Raw genomic sequence first — 24,011 nt, 5'->3', positions numbered from 1 at the left:
AGCTTTCCTAACACGGAGGGCTGCCCAGAAGGCCAACTGGCTGCCTCCTTGGAGGTCTTCAAGCCAAAGCTAGACCGTGACTTGTTAGAGAGAAGACGACGTTCGGCTCCTTCTGGATGTGGCGTGAACGACGCCAGTGACAGATCAATCCTCAAATTGCTTCCTCTAGTGCTTTGATTTTGTGAAAAGGCCCCTGATTGATGGAGACGTGAGGCAGCAGAATCACTAGGAAAATGTACAGCTCGACCCATGCAAAGCGGTCTTTGCCTCCATAGGCTCAGATGTTGCTGGAAGGAAATAGCGGTTTAGAACCGAGAGGAAATGTCTTAAAATGAACGTATGATACTCACAAATAGGCGGCCTTCCCGTCCTCTAAATCTTTGCTTTTGCTGCTCGCCCCACTTTTCTTCCCGCAGATCCTTCTCGTAATACACATTAGCAATCCACATTGTCGGATAAAGAAGCAGCTAACATCAGTGACCACAAGAATCAGTAGAAGCGCAGCGACGCCTGTGCCGATGATGGCGCCAAGTCCAAAGCCATTAAAAAGCGTGTCTTAAAAGTGAAAAAAATCACACGTTAGAAAGCTTATAAGGAAAAAAAGGAGAATATATTTCAATGAAAATTGAAAGTTAGAGGAAATTATTTTGAGATTTCAGTTGAATGATTATTGCAGACTAAACATCAAATTTCAAAGAACAATTTAAAGTAATGCGTGATTAGCAAGGCTATAGAAATGATCCGTAAAATTTGAATGCTGAACACCTTTTCCCCAACAAAAAACAAATCATTGTCCGAGGTTCATAATGCCTTTTCTAAACCTGACATGCCATGAAATCAATGTTTTTATCTTGAATGTTTTGATTGTTACAATGTCAAATATTGTTGCGTGTGAGGGAAGTTAGATGGCTCAGTGGATAGAGAGCTAGACCTAGAGACAAGAGGTTCTGGGTTCAAATGTGACCTCCAATACTTCCTATCTGTGTAACCCTGCTTAAGTCACTTAAACCCAATTGCCTTTCTGCTCTTCTGCCTTGGAACCAATACTCAGGACTGATTCTAAGACAGAAGGAAAGGGTTAAGAAAATTGTTGTGTGAAGCCAATCAAAAATTTTCAATGAAAGACTGATTTAATTTCTACTCCTTAAATTTGCAAATGTCTGTTTGAAAACTGTTTTAAGAGGAAAAATATTTTAAAGGGGATTTTTTGACATTTTAAAGCCAAGTTCCTCTTTTCCATATTTTTTAGAGTAATTTTTTTGTCATATGCTTTTTCACAGGTTTTATGTATAAAAATGTTTAACTCATAGACAAATTTTGGCAATTGTGTGATACAAATAGTTGGCCACTGGTTGTAATTTTTGAAAGGCAATATGGGGACAAAAGGGAGCGTTCATCATGTGACAAAGGGTCTAGAGCAGTGACGATAAACCTTTTAGAGACCTCATGCTCTGCCTCGGCCCACTGTGTGCTGTTCCCTGCCCCCTAGAGACCAAGTGCTGCTCCCCTCTTTCCCCTTGCCCTTGACTTCCTTACCCCAGACGGTGGGGGGGGGGGGGGAGGAGAGGACAGGAGGGGAGTGGCCCAGACATGCTGCGCAGGGGAGGTAGTAAGTGCTTCCATTGGGCTGCTGCACAGAGGTATGGGGAGGCATAGTGGAGAAGGGAAGGGAGCAGCTCTGCTGAATTTCCTCTGCCTTTCTAGTAACTAACTCTGGTGGGTGGCATGTGCCCACAGAGGTCTCTGCGTGCCATATTTGGCACATGTGCCATAGGTTTGCCATCCCAGCTCTAGAGCGTATCAATCCATTTGGTGTGACACGGATAACCATGACATCTTTAGGGTATGAAAACCATTTTGGGGGTGGGAATACTCCACAAGTTAATCCTAAGTCATGTTTTATTACATTTTAGGTTGGCTACTGAACTGACATTCAGATCTAGTCAGCTTTAACAGATTCATTCTGGTAAAGGTTTTGATAGGAGACTAATCGCAGCTGTGATCTCTGGATCTTGTTCACTTGCATTAGTAGAAAGGAAAAGAAATAGCAAAGGGCTTTGAGGGACATTTTTTTCTTTTTTTCTTTTTTTAAACATTATTTTATTTGGTCATTTCCAAACATTATTCATTGGAGACAAAGATCATTTCCTTTTCCTCCCCCCTGCCCCAACCTCTCCCATAGCCAACGACGCACAATTCCACTGGGTATCACATGTGTCCTTGCTCCGAACCCATTTCCATTTTGCTGGTGTTTGCACCAGAGTGTTCATTTAGAGTCTCTCCTCAGTCATGTCCCCTCAACCCCTGCAGTCAAGCAGTTGCCTTTCCTCGGTGTTTTACTCCCACAGTTTGTCCTCTGCTTGTGGATAGTGTTTTTCTCCTAGAAGCTGGAACTCGGCACCTTTGGCTTAGGAGACTGATGCGCTCCCTACTGCGCTATAACTCAAGGTCTATTGTTAGCCTGAGGCTGGTGAGGTGGGGCTTCCCCTCAGGGGAAGCTCCCCAGACCAGGGCAAACCTGGGGTTTCCAGATCCCGCAAGGCCACGCATTTGGGGTTTCTAGAGTTCCCTTCCCCAAGCCATGAAGGGCTCTATGTACCCCCACCTCCGTAGTACCTTCGCACTCAAGCCCTATGGAAGATGCACGTTTGCAGGTCTCCCCGGCACTGTGTCCCTGCCAAGCTCTATCTACTTAGAGAGATAAAATATGCACTAAATACGCGTGCGGGACCTCGGGGGCAAGACCTCAAGCGCTCTGCTCCATGAACTGGATTTAGTGTTTCTAAGCGGCCCTCGAATCCCATCTCTTTGCTTCAGTTTTCCCTGAACTTTAGAAGCTCCTTCTTGTCTGGGTCTCCATTGATTTGGGTAAATCAGGTTTTAGGTCCAAAGTATTCAAATTAACAGAAAATATACCATAAAGAATAGCCTCACTATAACCACAGAAAGAACACAAAAACTCACGAAGGACATAAAGGAGTCTTTTACAATAAAAAAAAATTGTCTCTAAAGATTCCCACTTCAGTCCCCCGCCCTAGCAATCCGCTGCTCTGTCCAGTTTCAGCAGCCTGAACAAATGCTCCTAGACCGGGTACATCCTCGTGTCTCCCTCTCCCAGTTCCTGTTTTCCAGCCTCTTGGTGTGTGTCTCCCCTCGTTAGATTGGAAGCTCTCTGAGGGCAAGGACTGCCTTTCCTCTCATTAGTTGCATCCCCAGTGCTTACCTAGCACAGTGCCCAGCCCAGAGCAGGCACTTAAATGTTTACTGGGTTAGAAAGAAAATTAGCTTTGGATCTGCCAATTGGCAATCAGTCAATGGCAGTCGGTTGCCTTCCCTTGAGACTAGCACCATCAAGTTAGCTCCCAGTTACAGCAAACGTAAAAATCTAGATTTTGCTCCTTTTATTTAAGTTTATTCTCTTACTGCTCGTCTAGCTCAGAATCACGGAATCCTGAAATTCCAGAACTGGAAGGAACTTCGGCAGTCCTCAACTCTGATTACACTCTTAAAAGAATCCCTGCTACAATGCACTTTGCTTGCTATTTCCTGGGGCATCTCATTCAATTTTTGGATAACTCTCATGATTAGGGAATTTTCCAGCCTTTCCTCTAAACTTTTTCTATTTACACTTTCCTGGCATCGTTCCTCACTCTTCTCTGTGGGACCCTACAGAGCGAGTCCACTTCTGCAGCAGGCTTTTAAGGGCCCAAAGACCGCCATAATGCTCTCCCGATGAAACTCGGACATTCCCTTTCACGTATTCTATCTGGATTCCAGGCCATTCATGACGGGTTGGCATCCATCCTCTGGAAATTCTCCAGCTTGTCAGTGCAGAGTAAATAATAGATTTAAGAACAATGGCGGAAATAAAATCACTAACGCTTGGCCACTGGCCGGATGCACAGGATCGTAAGAGTATAAGATTTGATAACGTCGTGCTTGAACCCTACGGCAGAATTTTCGGTAGAAAGGGAAACCTGAACTTAATTTGACACGCTGGGAAGGAAAAAGGCAAAGAGAAAAGTGGAGAACTTGAAGACAATTGACTTGGCTATGAGGACAGCGAGACGACTGATCGAAGAGAAGCAGAGAGGAGGGAAAAAGGAGGCTTGATCGGCAGGGCAGGACCAAATGATGAAGGCTTTGTAAAAGGATGTGAGCCTGCTGTGGTGGACAGAGCAATCGAGGTTCTTTGTAGCAGTTAAAAAGTGAGTTGTAGAAGATATCGGACAGCCTATTGGAGACGAATAAAGGAAGCAAAACTGTGGAAGAACAGCGACGTAGCTTGGGAGGTCAGCGATCAACCCTGAGAAGAAAAGCTCAGCATCAAGAGGCCAATACATGATGTGGCCCAGGGCAGTATGGGCTTCTCAACCAAACGACCATATAGATATACTATGAGGTCCGTCTTACTTAGGATCCTTTCTATAATATTTCTGTTAAGGATCATCTAGCTTTTGCTTGACAGTGTCATGATAAAGGAGTCCGTCAGTTGCCAGGCAGAGTCTATATTAGCTCAATCTGTTTAAAGAAAATTTCTCTTGATATCAAGCTGAAATTTGTCATCCTCTCATTTCTAATCATTTCCCCTCCTTCTACTCATGTATAGATTCAGTGCTTGGAACTATATTGATTATTTATGTGATAATTCTTTAAATATCTAAAGACAACTCACATTTGAGTTTTCGCCAATTCTCTTTTCCAGAGTAAACATTTGTAGATGTTTATTATTCATTAAGCAATCAATTAATTAATTATTTTATTTATTCAGTATTGATTAAGACTCTACTAAATGCTATGTCCCAGAGGAGATGAGGCCTCTATAGGGATAAAAAAGGAAAAAAAAGTATCTACCCACAGGGAACTAATATATACCATTAAGGAAAAAAAAACAAATATGGGGGGAAAATTTTTTTAAATGGTATGGTGTGTGAAGTAAGTGTGACAAAGTAAAATAAATTAGTTGAATGAATTTTGTTATTATTTTATCAAATTCTATCAAGTATCACCTCGGTAATTAGATTGGCCTGTCATTAAAATTATGAAGTACTTTGGGAAGCATTGCTCTTTTTATAATTTTGACATAGCCTTAACATGAACACTGAATATTACTCCAGATATATAAAATGCTTTTGATTTCTTTAAGGATCATTTTGTCATTGCATCTATAGATGTCTTTTATGCTTTGGTAGGTCTATGCCAAGATATTTTACATATCTGGTAGTTCTTTGGATTGAGATTTTCCTTTTACATCTTATTGGATTGTCTTATCATTATTTAGAAATGTTGTTGATTTTTGAGGGTTTATTTATAACCTACACCTGTATTGAAGCTATTAACCACCTCAATTAGTGTCTTTGCTTTCCTAGGATTTTACAAGTATATCATCATATCATCAGCAAACAGGGATAATTATATCTCCTCTTTACTTGTCTCTGTACCTTTAATTTCTTTTTCTTATTGTACTGCTATTGCTAGCATTTGAAAATTATATCAAATAATAGGGGGATGATTGAGCATCTTTGCTTCACTCCTGAATTTACTGGAAAGGTTGCATTCTATCTCTATGTATATGCTGCTTACTTTGGTTTTGGACAGATGCTTCTTTCGATAGTTTTGGGTTTTTTAGCATAAAAGAGCGTGTACTTTGTCAAACGCTTTTTCTATATCAACTGAGATGATCAAGTGACTGTGGATGTTCTGGTTTTTAATATGATTATGTTGATTGTTTTTCTGTAGATATTGAACCATCCTTACATCCTTTATATAAGTTTCAATTGGTATTTAAGTGACACAAAATTCGAAGGCAAAAGTCATGTCTGTTGAGTATATTCTTGCAATATAGTATTTATTAGGCTTTTTCTTTGAAGGATCATTACCAAAGAGCACCCAAGTTAGGACAATCTGGCAATTAATATCTAGGAAATATAAACAGATGGCAGAAACAATGCTAATTACAAAATTCACATTTTCAGGTTTAGAAAATTGCCTAAAAGACTAGTTTTTCTTTCATTTTCCAACATTAGGTGCTTTGTTTATTAGAAACTGTGAAAAATGAGAGTTAACTTTAAAAAATTAATACAAACTAAAGATGCAACTCTGGTTCAACAACTGCTATACAATTGAGTTTTAAAACTAATAATGTTACGTCATGAAATTTGTATTTTATGATGAGTATTGAGGGAGATGACCACATATTAAATGACATAATGGTATTGCCCAGGATAAACAAGTTCTCCTGTTATTTCATGCACGCTGTATAATAAATGTATAAATTTGTTACTCTTCCAGTGGAATGAAAGACGTTAGAAAACACCAGTTTAGAAATAGAGTAGAATATATAACGTAATTAATTGATAGACAAGAAAACATAATTGTTTTTATACTGGAAAATCCACTAAACACAATGAAAAGGCACATTATCACAAAACCATCTATCTTCTAGACTTAAAAATTCAAAGACAGGTATGCTCACCTTTAATGATATTGGGTTTGGGCGGCATGCTGAACTCATATACTGTTGGTTCAGAATATCCAAGTCTGTTTGCAGCTGTAATTTGCACTTCATAACCCATGGTCCACTGTAAATGTTCCAAAACGATGTGATCTTTATTGCCCTGAACCTTTTTCTCAAGCCACTGGTCTTCCTTATCTTTCTGTCAAAATGAGAAAAAAGGCACTTTGAATATCCAATAGCTAATCAGTTTTTTCAAATATCAATTGTTGGGACATGTTTTTAGAATGATTTTGGGAAGATTATTGGCTGCTTTATAAAAGAAAATCTGTAGGTGTCTCTGGTTTACTTTTTCATTATATTTCAAAGAAGGATAAATTTATATTTATTATTAAGGCAATGCATGTCTAACAATAAACATCTCTGACACAGGGGTATGTTTAGGGGGAGGCTTGTTGTTCAGCACTTTGGTCATGACGTGTGGACCAGACTGTCAATAGGGTCTTCTTGGCACGTATTCTGAAACCGTAAGTCCATGGTATATTGATATCTTTTTCCAGATGGAGCCAAATGCTCATACATAGTTGTGGATATTTCCTGGGTAATTTTAAGAACTAAATATTTTCTAAGCCAAAGTATATTATTTCATCCAAATTTTCTGTTCAGGTCTGGTCTTTTATTTATGAATGCTTGGAATTCTTCTGTTGTGTTGAAATAACTCCGAGATAAAGGCATCACAGTGACATTTGAGCTAATGGCCCAGATTTCAGAGTTGGGCCACAGCTAGGCCAGACCCAGGATAAAACACAATAAAAGCAACTCAAGGATCATAAAATACAACAGAAACCACGTTTTCTAGCACTAGATTAAAAGGAGCAATTTAAAAAGGAAATACAACGGAAACAAAACACTATTTCTCTCTACTTCTAGCATGAGCACAACACACTGTCAACTATATTAGGAGACTATTTCCTAGGGAGCGGCAACAACCTCAGGTAGGCCCTTCTTAAATCTTCCTCTGGCCAAAGAGTCTCTTTATCCTTGAGTAGGACTGCCAAGAAGGGGAGGGAAAGAAGATGGTGGCAAGAGGAAAGACAGAAAGAATCTCTGGCAATGTGTGTGGTGGTCATGGGAAAAGGGTGTGTGTGTGTGTGTGTGTGTGTGTGTGTGTGTGTGTGTGTGTGTGTGTGTGTCCCTAGCATAAAATAAAGCTAGCGAGGCCTTAAGTAGCATGAATTGTAGTGGCTACGTCTTTATGGATGCAGAGGAGCTTCTTTTTAAATACATGATAGCTTTCTTAATTTTGAAATATGTTTATGAGAAATCATGTGATTTTTATTTAGCTCTTTGAATCCAATAAATAGCAATATTTATTGATATTTTTAGTGTTTGGGATTTATTATATAAACTATGTGGAATGTATTGTTCTATTCACTTTGAATTAATTGGAGAATAGGCATAAGATATAACTATGTATGACTATATTTATTAGACTAGACATAAAGATCATGATTTTGATGTGATAATATTATTTCTTCTAAATAATTTTTCTTTTTAATATCTTTAAATTGTCCTTTCAGAGTATAAATTTTTTTCACACACAAAAGGCCCTCATAGATATTTATAAATTTAACCTACTCAGGTCTGAATTTAGCAGCACTCCCACTAAAATTATTATTCTTTACTTTCAATTCACAAACATTTCAATACTCCCAAGTATGCCATTCACATATAGCATCCTTTGGAGGCAAATCTACAAGTCAACCAAATCTCCAAAGACTGACTCATACATAGGCCATGAGAGACAATGTAATGCAGGGTGACAGTTCTCAATGTGTGCTCTGAGGACCCCTGAGGGTCCCTGAGATCTTTTCATGTGTTGGCCAGGTCAAAACTATTTGCATAATAACACTAGCATGTTTTAATTAGTAATAAAGGAACATTTCAGTAAAAAAAAAATCCACATGAACAAAAGTTCTTTGGGAAGCAGATCCTCAATAATTTTTAAGAATACAAAGGGGAGAGACAAGGGTGGTTGGTTGGTGGTTGGTTGGTGGTTGTTGTGAGACGTTCTTCTGGGAGTTTGAAAGAGATATGCTTGGAGTGAAGCCTGTTGGAATTGAGGCTGATAAAGAATCTGCTGATTGAACTGACACATGCTTCAGGTGAAGCTGAGTCAAGATGGGGGTCTAGAGGCAGTGAAAGTTCAGACCTCTGAACCCCCTTCCTTACCAATTACAAACTAAATGCCCCTAGGGGACTGAAAATCAAACCTAACAACAAGACAGAGCCAAGGAACCCTCCTGCTAGACTCAACTTAAAAGGTATACCCTGCAAAGCCTCAATTCAAGAACACTCCAGTTTAAGGAGAAGGAAGAAGGAAGGTCCTGAGACCCTTCTCCCATGTAGAGCCCTAAGCCTCCCACAGCAGCTGGAACCTCTGTGAGGGCAAAGGCGCTGGTCTGGAGGGAGTACCTTGCAGGCAAAGCTGTGCCAGGCTCAGAGTGTCCAACTTAGGCAGTGGGGAAGCAGTTAGACAAGAAACACAGAGCGCAGAGCGGGCAGCAGTTGCAGCAGTGGAGACACTCCATATTGCCCCCCCCCACTCCCTGAGTTTTTTTTTTTGCCTCAGGGCACACTCAGCAACCCAGCTGGACTTAATCCCATCAAAGTCTCAAGAGGGCAGGGAAGCTCAAGCCCCCAAACCCCTCACCCACAGACTGCTGGACTTAATCCCATCACAGCCTCCAGAGGGCAGGGAAGCTCAAGTTCCAACAACCCTCCCCCATAGACTGCACTGAGAGATTTATCAACAAACCTCCAAGGGTGAAGGCAGAAAGAAAAAATGAGAGGAGTGAGAGCTCAGGCAATTACAGGGAGTAAAGAAGGGGGTAAATATGAGCAAACAACAGAAAAAGAAAAAATAAATTACAATCAACAGCTTCTATACAGGAAATGAACAAAGAGCAAACAGAACAGGGAACACCAAGCAAAAAAAAACAAAAAACAAAAACAAAACACAGAAACCCCAGCAAATTGGATACAGCCTCTGGAAGAAGTCAAAATACAATTCAATTTAGAGTGGCTGAAGACAACTAGTAAAAGAACTTAAAAACTAAGATAAGTTATTTGGAAACAGAGGCACTTGAACTAAAACAAGAAAATAGTGTCTTGAAAGCCAAAACCAACCAGCCTGAAAATGAGGCAAAGGAGATGAAAGATGAAGCAAAGAAGATGAAAGATGAGGCAAAGAAGATGAAAGATGACCTCCAAACAAAATCAGACCAGAAGGAGAAGGATGACCAAAAAGCCAGGAATGAAATCCAGTCTTTAAGAACCAGAATACAACCACTAGAAACAAACGACTTCACAAGGCAGCAGGACACTATAAAATAAAATCAAGAATGAAAAAATTGAGGAGAATATGAAGCACCTCATTCACAAAACAGACGATGTAGAAAAGCGTTCCAGGAGAGACAACTTAAGAATCATTGGTCTACTGGGAGACCATGACAAAAGAAAAAGGCTGGACATCATACTACAGGAAATTATCCAAGAAAACTGGCCCAATATTCTAGAACATAAGGGGAAAATGGAGATTGAAAGAATCCACAGATCACCTCCTGTACTTAATCCCCAACTGACAACACCCAAGAATGTTAGAGCCAAATTCAAGAACTAACAGACCAAGGAAAAAAATATTACAAGCAGCTAAGAAGAAGTCATTCAGATACCATGGAACCACAGTGAGGATAACACTGGACCTGGCTGCATCCACACTGAAGGTCCAAAAGGCATGGAATAGGATATTTCAGAAAGCAAGGGAACTAGGTCTACAACCAAGAATCAACTACCCAGCAAAACTGACTATATTCTTACAAGGGAAAGTATGGTCATTTAACAAAATAGAAGAATTCCAAGCATTTGTAACGAAAAGACCAGAACTGAACAGAAAATTTGACTAAGCACAGAACTCAAGAGAATCACCAAAAGGTAATTAAAAAAGAAAAACAAACAAAAAACACAAAACTTTTTTAAAGAGACCCAGTAAGTTAAAATGATATGTATCTCTATAAGAAAAAAGGTAACTCTTAAAAATTGTTATTATTGCCTGGGAAGCTAGAAGAATTACACTTAGAGGGAACAGTGACAAACTGTATAGGATGAAATGCCAAGACATGAATAGGTATATAGATATATGTATGCATAAATGCATATACATGTGTGTGTGTATATATATATATATATATATATATATATATATATATATATATACACAACTAGAGCTTTAAAAAAAGAGGTTAATACTAAAAGAAATGGGAAAAGAAACAAGAGGGGGTAAATTTATATGTCACAAAGAAGCTCATGGCAGGAGTGGGGAGAACATCAATACACTGTAAGGGTAAAGAGGTTGGAGACAGGAAATACTCAACTCTTACGTGCACTGAAAATGACTCAAAGAGGGAAGAACAATCCACTCCATTGGGGCAGAGAATTGATTTGTGGCCAATAGGGAAGAAGAAGGGTAACAGACTGATGGGAAGGGAAGCAGTCCAAGGGAGGGAGAGAGTGGGGGGTGTAGTTTAAAAAGACTGTAAAGAAAATAAGGGGGGAATAACAAGGGAAGGGGTTAGAAAGGGAAGTAAAATAAGAGTGGGAATTAAGGGAACTGGTTAAAAATAAAATATTGGTGTATAAGGAAAGAGTGAAAGAAGAAAAGGCAGGACTAGGAGTAGAAATCAAAATTCTGGGAAATATATAGCTGGTAATCATAACTCTGAATATGAATGGAATGAACTCACCCATAAAACACAAGTGAAGAGCAGAGTGGATTAGAAACCAAAACCCTACCATATGCTGTCTTCAAGAAACACATGTGAGGAAGGTAGACACACATAGCATAAAAATAAGAGGATGGAGCCAAATCTATTGGGCACCAACTGATTAAAAAGAAGACAGGAGTTGCAATCATGATATCTGACAAAGCCAAAGTAAAAATAGATCTAGTTAAAATACATAGGGAAGGTAATTACCTCCTGATAAAAGGCAGTATAGACAAGGAGGAAATATCAGTAGTCAACATGTATGCACCAAATGGCATAGCATCCAAATTACTAAAGGAGAAACTAGTGGAGCTCAAGGATGAATGAAATAGATAGATAGAAAAACTATACTAGTGGGAGACCTGAACCTTCCTCCATCAGAATAAGATAAATCAAACAAAAAAATAAATAAGAAAGAGGTAAGAGAAGTGAATGAAATCTTAGAAAAATTAGAATTTTTAGATATGTGGAGAAAAATACATAGGGACAAAAAAGGAAAACACCTTCTTTTCAGTAGCACATGGTACATTCACAAAGATTGACCATGTACTAGGGCATAAAAACATTACAAACAAGTGCAAAAGAGCAGAAATAATAAATGCAACCTTCTCAGATCACAATGCAATGAAAATAATAATTAGTAAGGGTACATGGAGTGGCAAATAAAAAATTAATTGGAAATTAAACAATAAAATTCTCCAGAATCAGTTAGTTAAAGAACAAATCATAGAAACAATAATTTCATTAAAGAAAATGACAATGATGAGACATCCTTTCAAAATCTATGGGATGCAGCCAAAGCAGTACTCAGGGGGAAATTTATATCCTTGAGTTCATATATTAACAAATTAGACAGTGGAGAGGTCAATGAATTAGGCAGGCAAATTAAAAACCTAGAAAGCGAACAAATTAAAAATCCTCAGATGAAGACTAAATTAGAGATCCTAAAAATCAAAGGAGAAATTAATAAAATTGAAAGTCAAAGAACTATTGATTTAATAAATAAGACTAGAAGCTGGTACTTTGAAAAAACAAATAAATGGACAAAGTACTGGTCAATCTAATTTAAAAAAGGAAAGAAGAAAACCAAACTGACAGTATCCAAGATGAAAAGGGAGACCTCACCTCTAATGAAGAGGAAATTAAGACAATCATTAAAAACTATTATGCCCAATTATATGGCAATAAATATGGCAATCTAGGTGATATGGATGAATATTTACAAAAATATGAATTGCCTAGACTAATGGAGGAAGAAATAGACTACCTAAACAAGCCCATATCAGAAAAAGAAATTGAACAAGTCATCAAAGAACTCCCTAAGAAAAAGTCCCCATGTCCAGATAGATTCACAAATGAATTCTATCAAACATTCTAAGAAGAACTAATCCCAATATTATACAAACTATTTGACAGAATAAGCAAAGGAGTTCTACCAAATTCCTTTTACAACACAATTATGGTCCTGATTACAAAGCCAGGGAGGTCAAAAACAGAGAAAGAAAACTACAATCTCCTTAATGAACATAGATGCAAAAATCTTAAATAGTATACTAGCAAAAGACTCCAGCAAGTGATCATGAGGGTTATTCACTATGACCAGGTAGAATTCATACCAGGAATGCAAAGATGGTTCAATAGTAGGAAAACCATCCACATAATTGACCATATTAACAAGCAAACTGACAAAAATCACAGGATTATCTCACTAGATGAAGAAAAACCCTTTGAAATACGATACTCATTCCTATTGAAAACAATAGAAAACATAGGAATAGAAGGACCTTTCCTAAAAATAATAAAAGGTATATATCTAAAACCATCAGCAAATGTCATCTACAATGGGTATAAACTAGAAGTCTTCCCAATAAGCTCAGAAGTGAAACAAGGATGCCCATTATCACCTCTATTAATTAACATTGTACTAGAAACACTAGCTTTAGCAATTAGAGAAGAAAAAGAAATTGAAGGCATCAAAATAGGCAAGGAGGAGACCAAGTTATCACTCTTTGCAGATGAAATGATGGTCTACTTAAAGAATCCTAGAGAATCAACCAAAAAGCTAATTGAAATAATTAACAACTTTAGCAAAGTTGCAGGGTACAAAATAAACCCACATAAGTCATCAGCATTTCTATATATCTCCAACACAGCTAGCTCAGCAGCAAAAACTAGAAAGAGAAATCCCATTCAAAATCACCCTAGACAATATAAAATATTTAGGAATCTACCTCCCGAGACAAACACAGGAACTATATGAACACAACTACAAAACACTCTCCACACAACTAAAACTAGACTTGAGCAATTGGAAAAACATTAACTGCTCATGGATAGGACGAGCCAATATAATAAAAATGACCATCCTACCCAAACTTATTTATCTATTTAGTGCCATACCCATTGAACTCCCAAAAAATTTCTTTACTGATTTAGAAAAAATCATAACAAAGATCATTTGGAATAACAAAAGATCAAGGATATCCAGGGAAATAATGAAAAAAACCACAAATGATGGGGGCCTTGCAGTCCCAGACCTTAAACTATATTACAAAGCAGCAGTCATCAAAACAATTTGGTACTGGCTAAGAAACAGAAAGGAAGATCAGTGGAATAGACTGGGGGCAAGTGACCTCAGCAAGACAGTATACGATAAACCCAAAGATCTCAGCTTTTGGGACAAAAATCCACTATTCAATAAAAACTGCTGGAAAAATTGGAAGACAGTGTGGGAGAGATTAGGAATAGATCAACACCTCACATCCTACACCAAGATAAATTCAAAATGGGTGAGTGACTTAAACATAAAGAAGGAAACCATAAGTAAATTGGGTAAACACAGAATAGTATACATGTCAGACCTTTGGGAGGGGAAAGACTTTAAAACCAAGCAAGACATAGAAAGAATCACAAAATGTAAAATAAATAATTTTGACTACATCAAATTAAAAAGCTTTTGTACAAACAAAACCAATGTAACTAAAATCAGAAGGGAAACAACAAATTGGGGAAAAGTCTTCATAGAAACCTCTGACAAAGGTTTAATTACTCAAATTTATAAAGAGCTAAATCAATTGTACAAAAAATCAAGCCATTCTCCAATTGATAAATGTGCAAGGGACATGGATAGGCAGTTCTCAGCCAAAGAAATCAAAACTATTAATAAACACATGAATAAGTGTTCTAAATCTCTGATAATCAGAGAGATGCAAATCAAAACAACTCTGAGGTATCACCTCACACCTATCAGATTGGCTAACATGACAGCAAAGGAAAGTAATGAATGCTGGAGGGGGTGTGGCAAAGTAGGGACATTAATTCATTGCTGGTGGAGTTGTGAACTGATCCAACCATTCTGGAGGGCAATTTGGAACTATGCCCAAAGGGCAATAAAAGACTGTCTGCCCTTTGATCCAGCCATAGCACTGCTGGGTTTGTACCCCAAAGAGAGAATAAGGAAAAAGACTTGTACAAGAACATTCATAGCTGTGCTCTTTGTGGTGGCCAAAAATTGGAAAATGAGGGGATGCCCTTCAATTGGGGAATGGCTGAACAAACTGTGGTATATGTTGGTGATGGAGTACTATTGTGCTAAAAGGAATAATAAAGTGGAGGAATAATAAAAATGGAGACTGGAACGACCTCCAGGAAGTGATGCAGAGTGAGAGGAGCAGAGCCAGGAGAACAATGTACACAGAGACAAACACACTGTGGTATAATCGAACGTAATGGACTTCTGCATTAGTGGCGGTGTAATGTCCCTGAACAATCTGCAGGGATCTAGGAGAAAAAACACTATTCATAAGCAGAGGACAAACTGTGGGAGTAGAAATAGGGAGGAAAAGCAACTGCCTGACTACAGCGGTTGAGGGGACATGACAGAGGAGAGCCTCTAATGACTCTAAATGAACACTCGAATGCAAATACTAGCAATATGGCAATGGGTTCGAATCAAGAACACATGTGACACCCAGTAGAATCATGTGTCTGCTACGGGGGGTGCAGGGGAGGAAAAGAAAATGATCTTTGTTTTTAATGAATAATGCTTGGAAATGATCAAATAAAATATTATAAAATTAAAAAAAAACCTCTGACAAAGGTCTAATCACTCAAATTTATAAAGAGCTAAACCAATTGTACAAAAAAACAAGCCATTCTCCAATTGATAAATGGGTAAAGGACATGAATAGGCAGTTCTCAGATAAAGAAATCAAAACTATTAATAAGCACATGAAAAAGTGTTTTAAATGTCTTATAATCAGAGAGATGCAAATCAAAACAACTCTGAGGTATCACCTCACACCTAGCAGATTGGCTAATATGACCACAAAGGAAAGTAATGAATGCTGGAGGGGATGCAGCAAAGTAGGGACATTAATTCATTGCTGGTAGAGTTGTGAATTGATCCAACCATTCTGGAGGGCAATTTGGAACTATGCCCAAAGGGTGATAAAAGACTGTCTGCACTTTGATCCAGCCATAGCACTGCTGGTTTGTACCCCAAAGAGAGAATAAGGAAAAAGACCTGTACAAGAATATTCATAGCTGCACTCTTTGTGGTGGCAAATATTGTAAAATGAAGGGATGTCCTTCAATTGGGGAATGGTTGAACAAATTGTGGTATATGTTGGGGATGCAATACTCTTGTGCTCAAAGGAATAATAAAGTGGAGGAATTCCATGGGAACTAGAACAACCTCCAGGTAGTGATACAGAATGAGAGGAGCAGAACCAGGAAAACATTATACACAGAGACTGGTACACTGTGGTACAATCTGTAAAAATGGAGATTTGAACCCCAGACTTCAATCCCCAGAAGTCCTTGGCACTTCCCAGAATGCTCTATAATCTCACCTGAGGGCGAGAAGAAAAATTGTATTTTAAACTGACTGTTATGCCTACTTGGCTCTCTGCTTCCGCTTCTAAGCATATGTGGCTTTCAAGATGTAGTGAGTGAAATTGAATGGGTTTATCAGCCCTAGAAATGTGACTTATTGATTTGTATCTTTGATTTCTAATAATCTTTAATAAACCTCTAAAAATGTAATACTTTTAGTAGAGAAAGTAATTTAACTGTTAGAAATCAAACGTAATGGATTTCTCCATTAGTGGCAATGCAGTGATCCTGAACAACTTGGAGGCATCTATGAGAAAGAACACTATCCACATTCAGAGGAAGAACTGTGGGAGCGGAAATAGAGAAGAGAAACAATTGCTTGATCACATGGGTTGAGGGGATATGATTGGTGATTGGTGATGTAGACTAAATGATCATCCTAGTGTAAACATCAACAATATGGAAATGGGTTCTGATCAAGGACACGTGTAATACCCAGGGGAATTGCGTGTCAGCTGCAGGAAGGTTGGGAGGAGAGGAGGGAGGGAAATAATGTGATTCTTGTAACTAAGGAATAATGTTCTAAATTGACTGAATAAATTAATTTAAAAAAGAATACAAAGGGGTCCTGAGAGTTAAAAAGTCTGAGTATTGCTGGTGTAGTAGATGGTACATTGGATCTGGACTCAAGGGCTGGAAGTTCAAATCTTTCCTTAGATACTCATTCACTGTGCAACCTTGGACAAGTCATTCATCTCTCCATGAAAAATGAACGGGTTGGACTTATTGGCCTCTAAGGTTCCTTTAAGTTCCTCTAAATCTATGATCCTCAGAGCCTATGACTTTATGTTAGTAGTCCCATGACTATTGAGTCCCGTGGCTACCAGTGAGCAGTATCACCCTAACAAGGGAAAAGACGGAAGGAATTTTGTGTGACTTGGAATTGAACTGTGTGGGGTTATAGAACACGACATACACAACATGTGGGAAGCCCGAAGGACTCTGGAATAGAAAGGACACCTGGGAACATTAGGGGAGCAAGGCCGAGCAGTACAGTAACAGTGATGTTTGTGTCATCACCTCCAGCAAATGGAGAAAGCAATGACAGTCACAAAGACTCCCCAAGGTTGTCCTGCCAGAGCTTGCCTCACGTGGTATTAGCTTACTTTTGTGGAGAAGGCCGATGATCTGAATTGTCCATCTCTAACGATCTGAGAAAGATCAACAAGGGCATTTACTTTCTAGCTCCCTCTCCTTTGGTTAATAGGTGTCTGTGAAAATTTATTTTCTCATCGTAATCTGTCCCTTTATTCTATTTCTGCTTCACTTCATATAGAAAAATCTGTGGTTAATCCAGAAATGTAGATTTCCTTTGTGTATTTAGAAGGCAAGCAAAGAGGGCAAATGGGGAAATTTTTAAATTTAATTTCATAGAATATAATTGACTGAAAACCAACTTTTCTAGCTTTGTGGCCCGGTGCTGCCTGGGGGCATGACCAGCTGCTATTTTTTGTGTTTCATTAATAATTCTATGAACTACACAAAAGGATGCCATCTGGATCCAGGCAGTTCCCTCTGGGCATAAACAAACCTGTTGTAAACTGAGTTTGGTTCACTAATTCCCCAACTTTGAGGACTAGAAAGTGGGGGGAGAAGATAACATGGAATGAGGGCTCCTGAGGTAAAAATCCTCTACTCTTTATCAACAGAGATTAGGAAACCTGGCGGATAGGGAAATGACTAAACTGGCAGCTAGCCTCTGAGGGAAGGGACAGTATGGTCAGCTCGAGGCATATTTTATTCTTCCTTAGTCCGGGAAGTAGGGGAAGCAAAGTACTCCTTAGCCAGTCAGCCAGCTAATGTTGATGTTTTACAGTTACCATTGGCTAGTTATACAATAACTGTTCATTAAATATATACATATTCATTTATTAGAATAGTACCCAATCACTACTGTACTTTCTCAAGGACATATATAGTGGAAAATGATTATTTACAACTAGTTTTAAGTGATCTCTCGGGGAAGAAATATTATCTTATATTTGCCTTACGATAAAGTATTCACTTCCAATTTTCATGTGTGTTCTTTGATTTCATTGCATATTACATACCTGATTACTAGATTATACTACTTTGGGTTAAAACTTAAAATTATTTCCTCTCTTATTTTTTTAATTTATTTAGTCAATTTAGAACGTTATTCCTTGGTTACAAGAATCACATTCTTTCCCTTCCTCCCCACCTCCCACCTTTCCCACAGCCGACGTGCAATTCCACTAGGTGTTACTTGTGTCCTTGATCAGAACCCATTTCCATGTAGTTGGTATTTGCATTAGGATGATCATTTAGAGTCTACATCCCCAGCCATGTCCCCTCAGCCCATGTGATCAAGCAGCTGTTTTTCTTCTGTGTTCCTTTTCCCACAGTTTTTCTTCTGAATGTGGATAGTGTTCTTTTTCATAGATCCCTCTGGGTGGTTCAGCATCACTGCATTGACACTAATGGAGAAGTCCATTACATTTGATTGTACCACAGTGTATCAGTCTCTGTGTACAATGTTCTCCTGGTTCTGCTCCTTTCACTCTGCATCACTTCCTGGAGGTTGTTCCAGTCTCCATGGAATTCCTCCACTTTATTATTCCTTTTAGCACAATAGTATTCCATCACCCACATGTACCACAATGTGTTCAGCCATTCCCCAATTGAAGGGCATCCCCTCATTTTCCCATTTTTTTGCCACCACAAAGAGCACAGCTATGAATGTTCTTGTACAAGTCTTTTTCCTTATTCTCTCTTTGGGGTACAAACCCAGCAGTGCTATGGCTGGATCAAAGGGCAGACAGTCTTTTAGTGCCCTTTGGGCACCTCTCTTATTTTTTAATGCTCTTTCATCTCTGATTAAATGAAAATATGACAATTCTACACTGGATCAGATTAGTGGTTTATCTGTTCTCTGACATTGGTAATAAAAAGAATGTTTAAAAGTTGTCACTTATGACATCTCATCAAAAAGTTAGAGATCTACCTTTTCAGACTTATAGAATTTTAGAGCAAGAAAGGAGGCGTTTTAGATCATTTAACTCACCCTTTTATTTTCTGATCAAGAAATTGAGTCCTGTAGAGGTGAATGGAATTGCCTAAAGTCTTAGAGTAAGTTAATGGGAGAGCCAACATTCAAACTTTGTTCTTCTGATACTGGGCCAAGAGTTCTTGATAGCCAAATAGCATGGTTTCTTTTGAAAAAAATTTTTTTTCTTTTCCTCTGTTTCTACCACCTAGACTTGTTGGTCTCTAAGGTGCCTTTCATCTCTAAGTGAGTGGGTCTTAGAAAGTATCAGGTTCACCTCATTTTTTCATTTGAAAAGCCCCAAAAGGTAGTTGACTTGTCCAATGTTACTCAGAAATCAGACTACATGGGGGGGCAGCTGGATGGTGTATAATCTTCCTAAAAGTCAAGATTAAAAAAATTTTTTTGAGAGAAATTTCAAGAAAAGAAGCTTGCTAACTCCCCAAATCAAGAAAATGAACTCTTTAAAGAAGGTGCCATAAAGAAGCTTGTGGAAAGTACACACTACATCAGAAGATCCAGAATGAACTTTGGGATGTAGGGAATTGAACTAAAGAGGGTCGAACACATTTGTTTTGAATGTAAACTCTCATGCCAAAGGGGACTGCTCCCTAATTGGTTTTTTGTCAATGTGCCTACCAACCATTGGTTTGGCTCTCTTCCTCTTTTATTTCCCTCTTATCTCCAACCATTTTAATTTCCCTTTAGAAAGTGCAGTGTTGTATGCACCTTTGGCTAGAAGATCTTTAGAGGTATAAGCTGGATATTTGAAATGATTCATTGGGGAGACTAGGCATGTAAATCTGGGAGATTTCAACAGTGCTCATCTCCCAATAGAATCACAGGGGGGATTGTGAAAGGGAATTTTTATTCCCTTTGTCTATTTTTAAGTTGATCAATCAAGAACTTAAAGTACCCCTACTTAACACTTAGTAAGTCACTAACAAAGAGAGTTCACATCCTAGAAGGCCACAAGCACTCCTCCCCTCCCCCCTGCTCAATGCCAGGCAAATGGAAAGGCTGTGATTGATTCCTGAGATGTGAGAGGAGAGCTGATGGGTGGAGAAAATTGTATATAAGCAGGAACCTAAGAGAGATTTGTCTCTCTCCATTCTTGGAAGCACTTAGCCTCAGAAGTGTGAGCTCTGGTGGGATTCTTGGCTTCATATGCGCTGAAGGTTCCTGGCAGCTTTTTCAGTGTCTTTGGATCTTGCGATTTTGGCTTTCTAATCTGGATTCTAGTGAGATATATCTTGGGATTTGCATTCGAGGACTGGAAGCTCTAATAATAGGATTTGGGGAATTTTTAGCTAGGTGATATTTTCTACCTTCTTCCTATATTTCCCACTTTAATATCTCTGCCTTTCTGTAAATGAAGCTACTAATAGCTACTATCTTATGGCTTAATTAATATTTAATTTTTATAAATGGTGACCACAACAATTCTTTTTTTAATGTTTTTTTTAAACCATTATTATCTTTGTCCAACCAAATTTTTAACTATTACATTTTTTTAAACCCTTACCTTCCATCTTAGAATCAATACTGTGTATTGATTCCAAGGCAGAAGAGTGGTAAGGTCTAGGCAATGGGGGTTAAGTGACTTTCCCAGGGTCACACAGCTAGATTAACTATTACATTTGGCAACAAATTTTAATTATTACATTGGTTTGGTGGATTGAGAGCCATGGCTAGAGACAGGAGGTCCTGGGTTCAAATCTGGCCTGAGACACTTCCCAGCTGTGTGACCCTGGGTAAATCACTTGACCCCCATTGCCTAGCCCATACCACTCTCCTGCCTTGGAGCCCATACAGAGTATTGATTCTAAGACAGAAAGAGAAAGAAATGGGACTTTATGAAGTTGTCAACCATATACAAATTGAGGAAATCTCAGTAGAAGTATATGGACTGTTTAGTTAGTGACCAGACTTATGATGTATCATGACAAACAGGAGAGTTGGTTTACTTTTATCAGCTCATTCTGATGCAGGAAGACCTTCGCATCATCCTCATCATTTACTACATAAATCCACAATGGAGCACTGCCTAGCAAGCAGCCTGGGCTGTTATGAATTGTTGTACTGGATCTTTGGTTCAATGTCTGGTCACAAACTATGGTGTTACATACTCATTCTGAAGACTGATTCTACTGATAACAGCTTTTTGCAATATTCTTCCATGATAATTTTTCAAGTGTTAGAGTGCTATGAATTTCTCTGTGGGAATATCAAAGGACACCCTCTTGTAGTGAGAACACCTTTAGCTTCTGCTGAGCTGCTCCCTTAACTGGCCTTTCCAGTCTTCAGATGCTAGAGTTGAATTTCTCAAGCTCTATCACTGAGTTGGAGCAATAAGTATGCTGATGGCATTCCTTTTATTTCCTATATGATTCTTTACAAGTTATATGAATGGTCAAAAATGGGACCTGCCTTGTGGGAAGATGGTGGAGTCAGGTGTGGGGCTTCCTTGCCCTCCTAATATTGCCCACCAATAACTAAAAATAGCTCCACAGAATCGATATTAGCAGCAAAAACAGAGAGGAGTCAGGAGTGAAGCTGAAAAGCCAGGGATGACTAGGCAGGAGGGGTTTCTTGGCCTCCATCCCATTACCAGAGACCCAGAGAGCAGGAACAGAGGGAACAGTGGAATCAACAAGATGGCCTGGGGGTGGGGGGCAGGATTGATAATTTTACTTTGCTTGCTTAGCCAGGGAAGGTTGTATCCTTGAGGATACCAGTGGAATTTGAAGGGCGGGCCCTGGAAGCAGTTTTTCTACTGTAACCTTAGCTATAGAGACCCCTGCGGCCCACAGCTGGGGACTGAAGGAGTGGACACCACAGAGTCTACAGGCACCAGGTCCAAAGGGCAATAACTTGGGCCTTGCTGCTAACAAATGAGGGACTTTGGACACCTGCTCTATCCCAGGCTGAGGCAGTTGGGGAGGAGGAGTAAGGAAGAATCTCACACTGGTGAGTGCAGGGACTGGGGCCCTGTCAGCTATGGTCATTCTTGGGAAAGTGGAGTCCCTAGTTGCTGCCATAGGAGGAGGCAGACTGGCCTTTTTCAGTGGCAGAATTGCCTGTAGGCTCTGGTTGGAGCATCTGAGATCAATTACAGACTGGAATTTGAGTGGGAGAATAGGAATAAATCTTACCTTGGACTACAAAACTAAATAGGACCCAGGAAAAAAACAAAAACACCCCCAAAAGTCCTGAAACCTAAGGCAATTTACCCCAGCATCCTAGGAATATAGAGATACCAGCAAAATGTCAGTAAAGTCTATTGGTCTACTCACTAAAATAAAAAATAAATAAAAATGAGCAAGCAAAGGAGAAAGAACCCAACAATTAATAGTTATTTGGGGGACAGAGAAGACCTAAGCTCAAACTCAGAGGACAGTGAAGTAAAAACACCTACTTTAAAAATAGTAAAGAAATATAATAAATGTCTTAAAAATAGCTTTTGGAAGAGCTTAAAAAAGAACTCCAAAACCAAATGAGAGAGGCTGATGAAATTTTAGAAAAAAAGAGAAATGCAGAAAAATCAAGAAAATTATAAAAGAAATCTTACCCAAATGGAAATAGAGATCCAGAAAATCAAAGAAGAAAATAATGTATTAAGAACTAAAATTGTACAAGGGAAGCAAATGATTTACAATAAGAAATAATTAAGCAAAATAAAAAGAATGCAGTAATAGAATATGAAACATCTTATCACAAAAACAACTGACCTAGAAAAGAGATCAAGGAGAGACAACTAAAGAATAGTTGGACTCCTGGAAAGTTATATTCAAAAAGTTTAGACACCATACTCTAAGAAACCATCAAGGAAAACTCCACCCAAGTTCTAGTATCAGAGGGTAAAATAGAAATTGAAAAAAATTCACCAATTATCACCTCCAAGAGACCTAATGATGAAAATGCACAGAACATCATTGCTAAGTTCTATAGCTCCCAGGTTAAGGAAAAAATACTGCAAGTAACAACAACAACAAAAACCCAAACAATTTAATACTGTGGAGCTACAGTTAGAATAACACAAGACTTAGCTGCCCCAACATGAAAAGAATACAGGATATGGAACACAGCATTTCATGAGCAAATGCTCATTTCAAGAGCAAAAGAACTGGGCTTACGACCAAGAATAATGTATCCAGCAAAGAGGAGAATAATTATAAAAGGGAAAAAAATGGATGTTTAGTAAACTAAAGGAGTTTCAACTATTCCTTTGGAAAAAAACCAGCATTCAGCAGAAATTTTGATCTATAAGAAACATACAAAGATAATGAAAGAGGTCAAAGTGTTTGATTTTTGTATGGAAAATGGTAATTATGGCCCCTGGCAATGACATAATTTATTGGGTATTTTGAAGGGCTTTGTACAGATGGAATAGAAAGTCAAGATGACTATAATGAAAAACATCACAATGGTAGTGGAATAGACAAGGAGGAGGTAGTGTGGAATGGCTATCTCATATGGATAAATACTAGAATCCTACTCTCATCAAACTTGGGATAAAGAGAGAACAACATACACAATTATGAAGGTAAAATTTTTCTTAATGTACTGAGAAATAGGAGGGAAGGGGGTTGAGATAAGGGAGGGACTGGGAGTCCCTTTGGGGGATTGAGGGAATAAGAGAAGGAAGGGTGGCTTAAAAGAAAGAAGGGCAGAGCTGTGAACTGATCCAACCATTCTGGAGGGCAATTTGGAACTATGCCCAAAGGGCGACAAAAGAATATCTACCCTTTGACCCAGCCATAGCACTGCTGGGTCTGTACCCCAAAGAGATAATGGACACAAAGACTTGTACAAAAATATTCATAGCTGC

At 38.7% G+C, this 24,011-nt stretch overlaps 1 protein-coding gene across 5 annotated transcripts in view; it reads right to left on the bottom strand.

The window, feature by feature from the left end:
- Positions 1-24,011, bottom strand: part of NCAM2 (neural cell adhesion molecule 2) — a 259,192-nt gene that overhangs the window by 22,103 nt on the left and 213,078 nt on the right. For all 5 annotated transcript variants that reach the window (XM_056825986.1, XM_056825982.1, XM_056825983.1 and 2 more), the window contains 2 exons: positions 6,476-6,656; positions 351-555 (listed from right to left, as the gene is read on the bottom strand). In XM_056825986.1, the coding sequence (XP_056681964.1) occupies positions 351-555; positions 6,476-6,656 (386 nt within the window). The remainder of the gene's footprint in view (positions 1-350; positions 556-6,475; positions 6,657-24,011) is intronic.

This window comes from Monodelphis domestica, chromosome 4 (assembly GCF_027887165.1).
Source record: "Monodelphis domestica isolate mMonDom1 chromosome 4, mMonDom1.pri, whole genome shotgun sequence".
Lineage (NCBI taxonomy): Eukaryota > Metazoa > Chordata > Mammalia > Didelphimorphia > Didelphidae > Monodelphis > Monodelphis domestica.
This window is presented reverse-complemented; position numbering and strand designations above follow the sequence as displayed.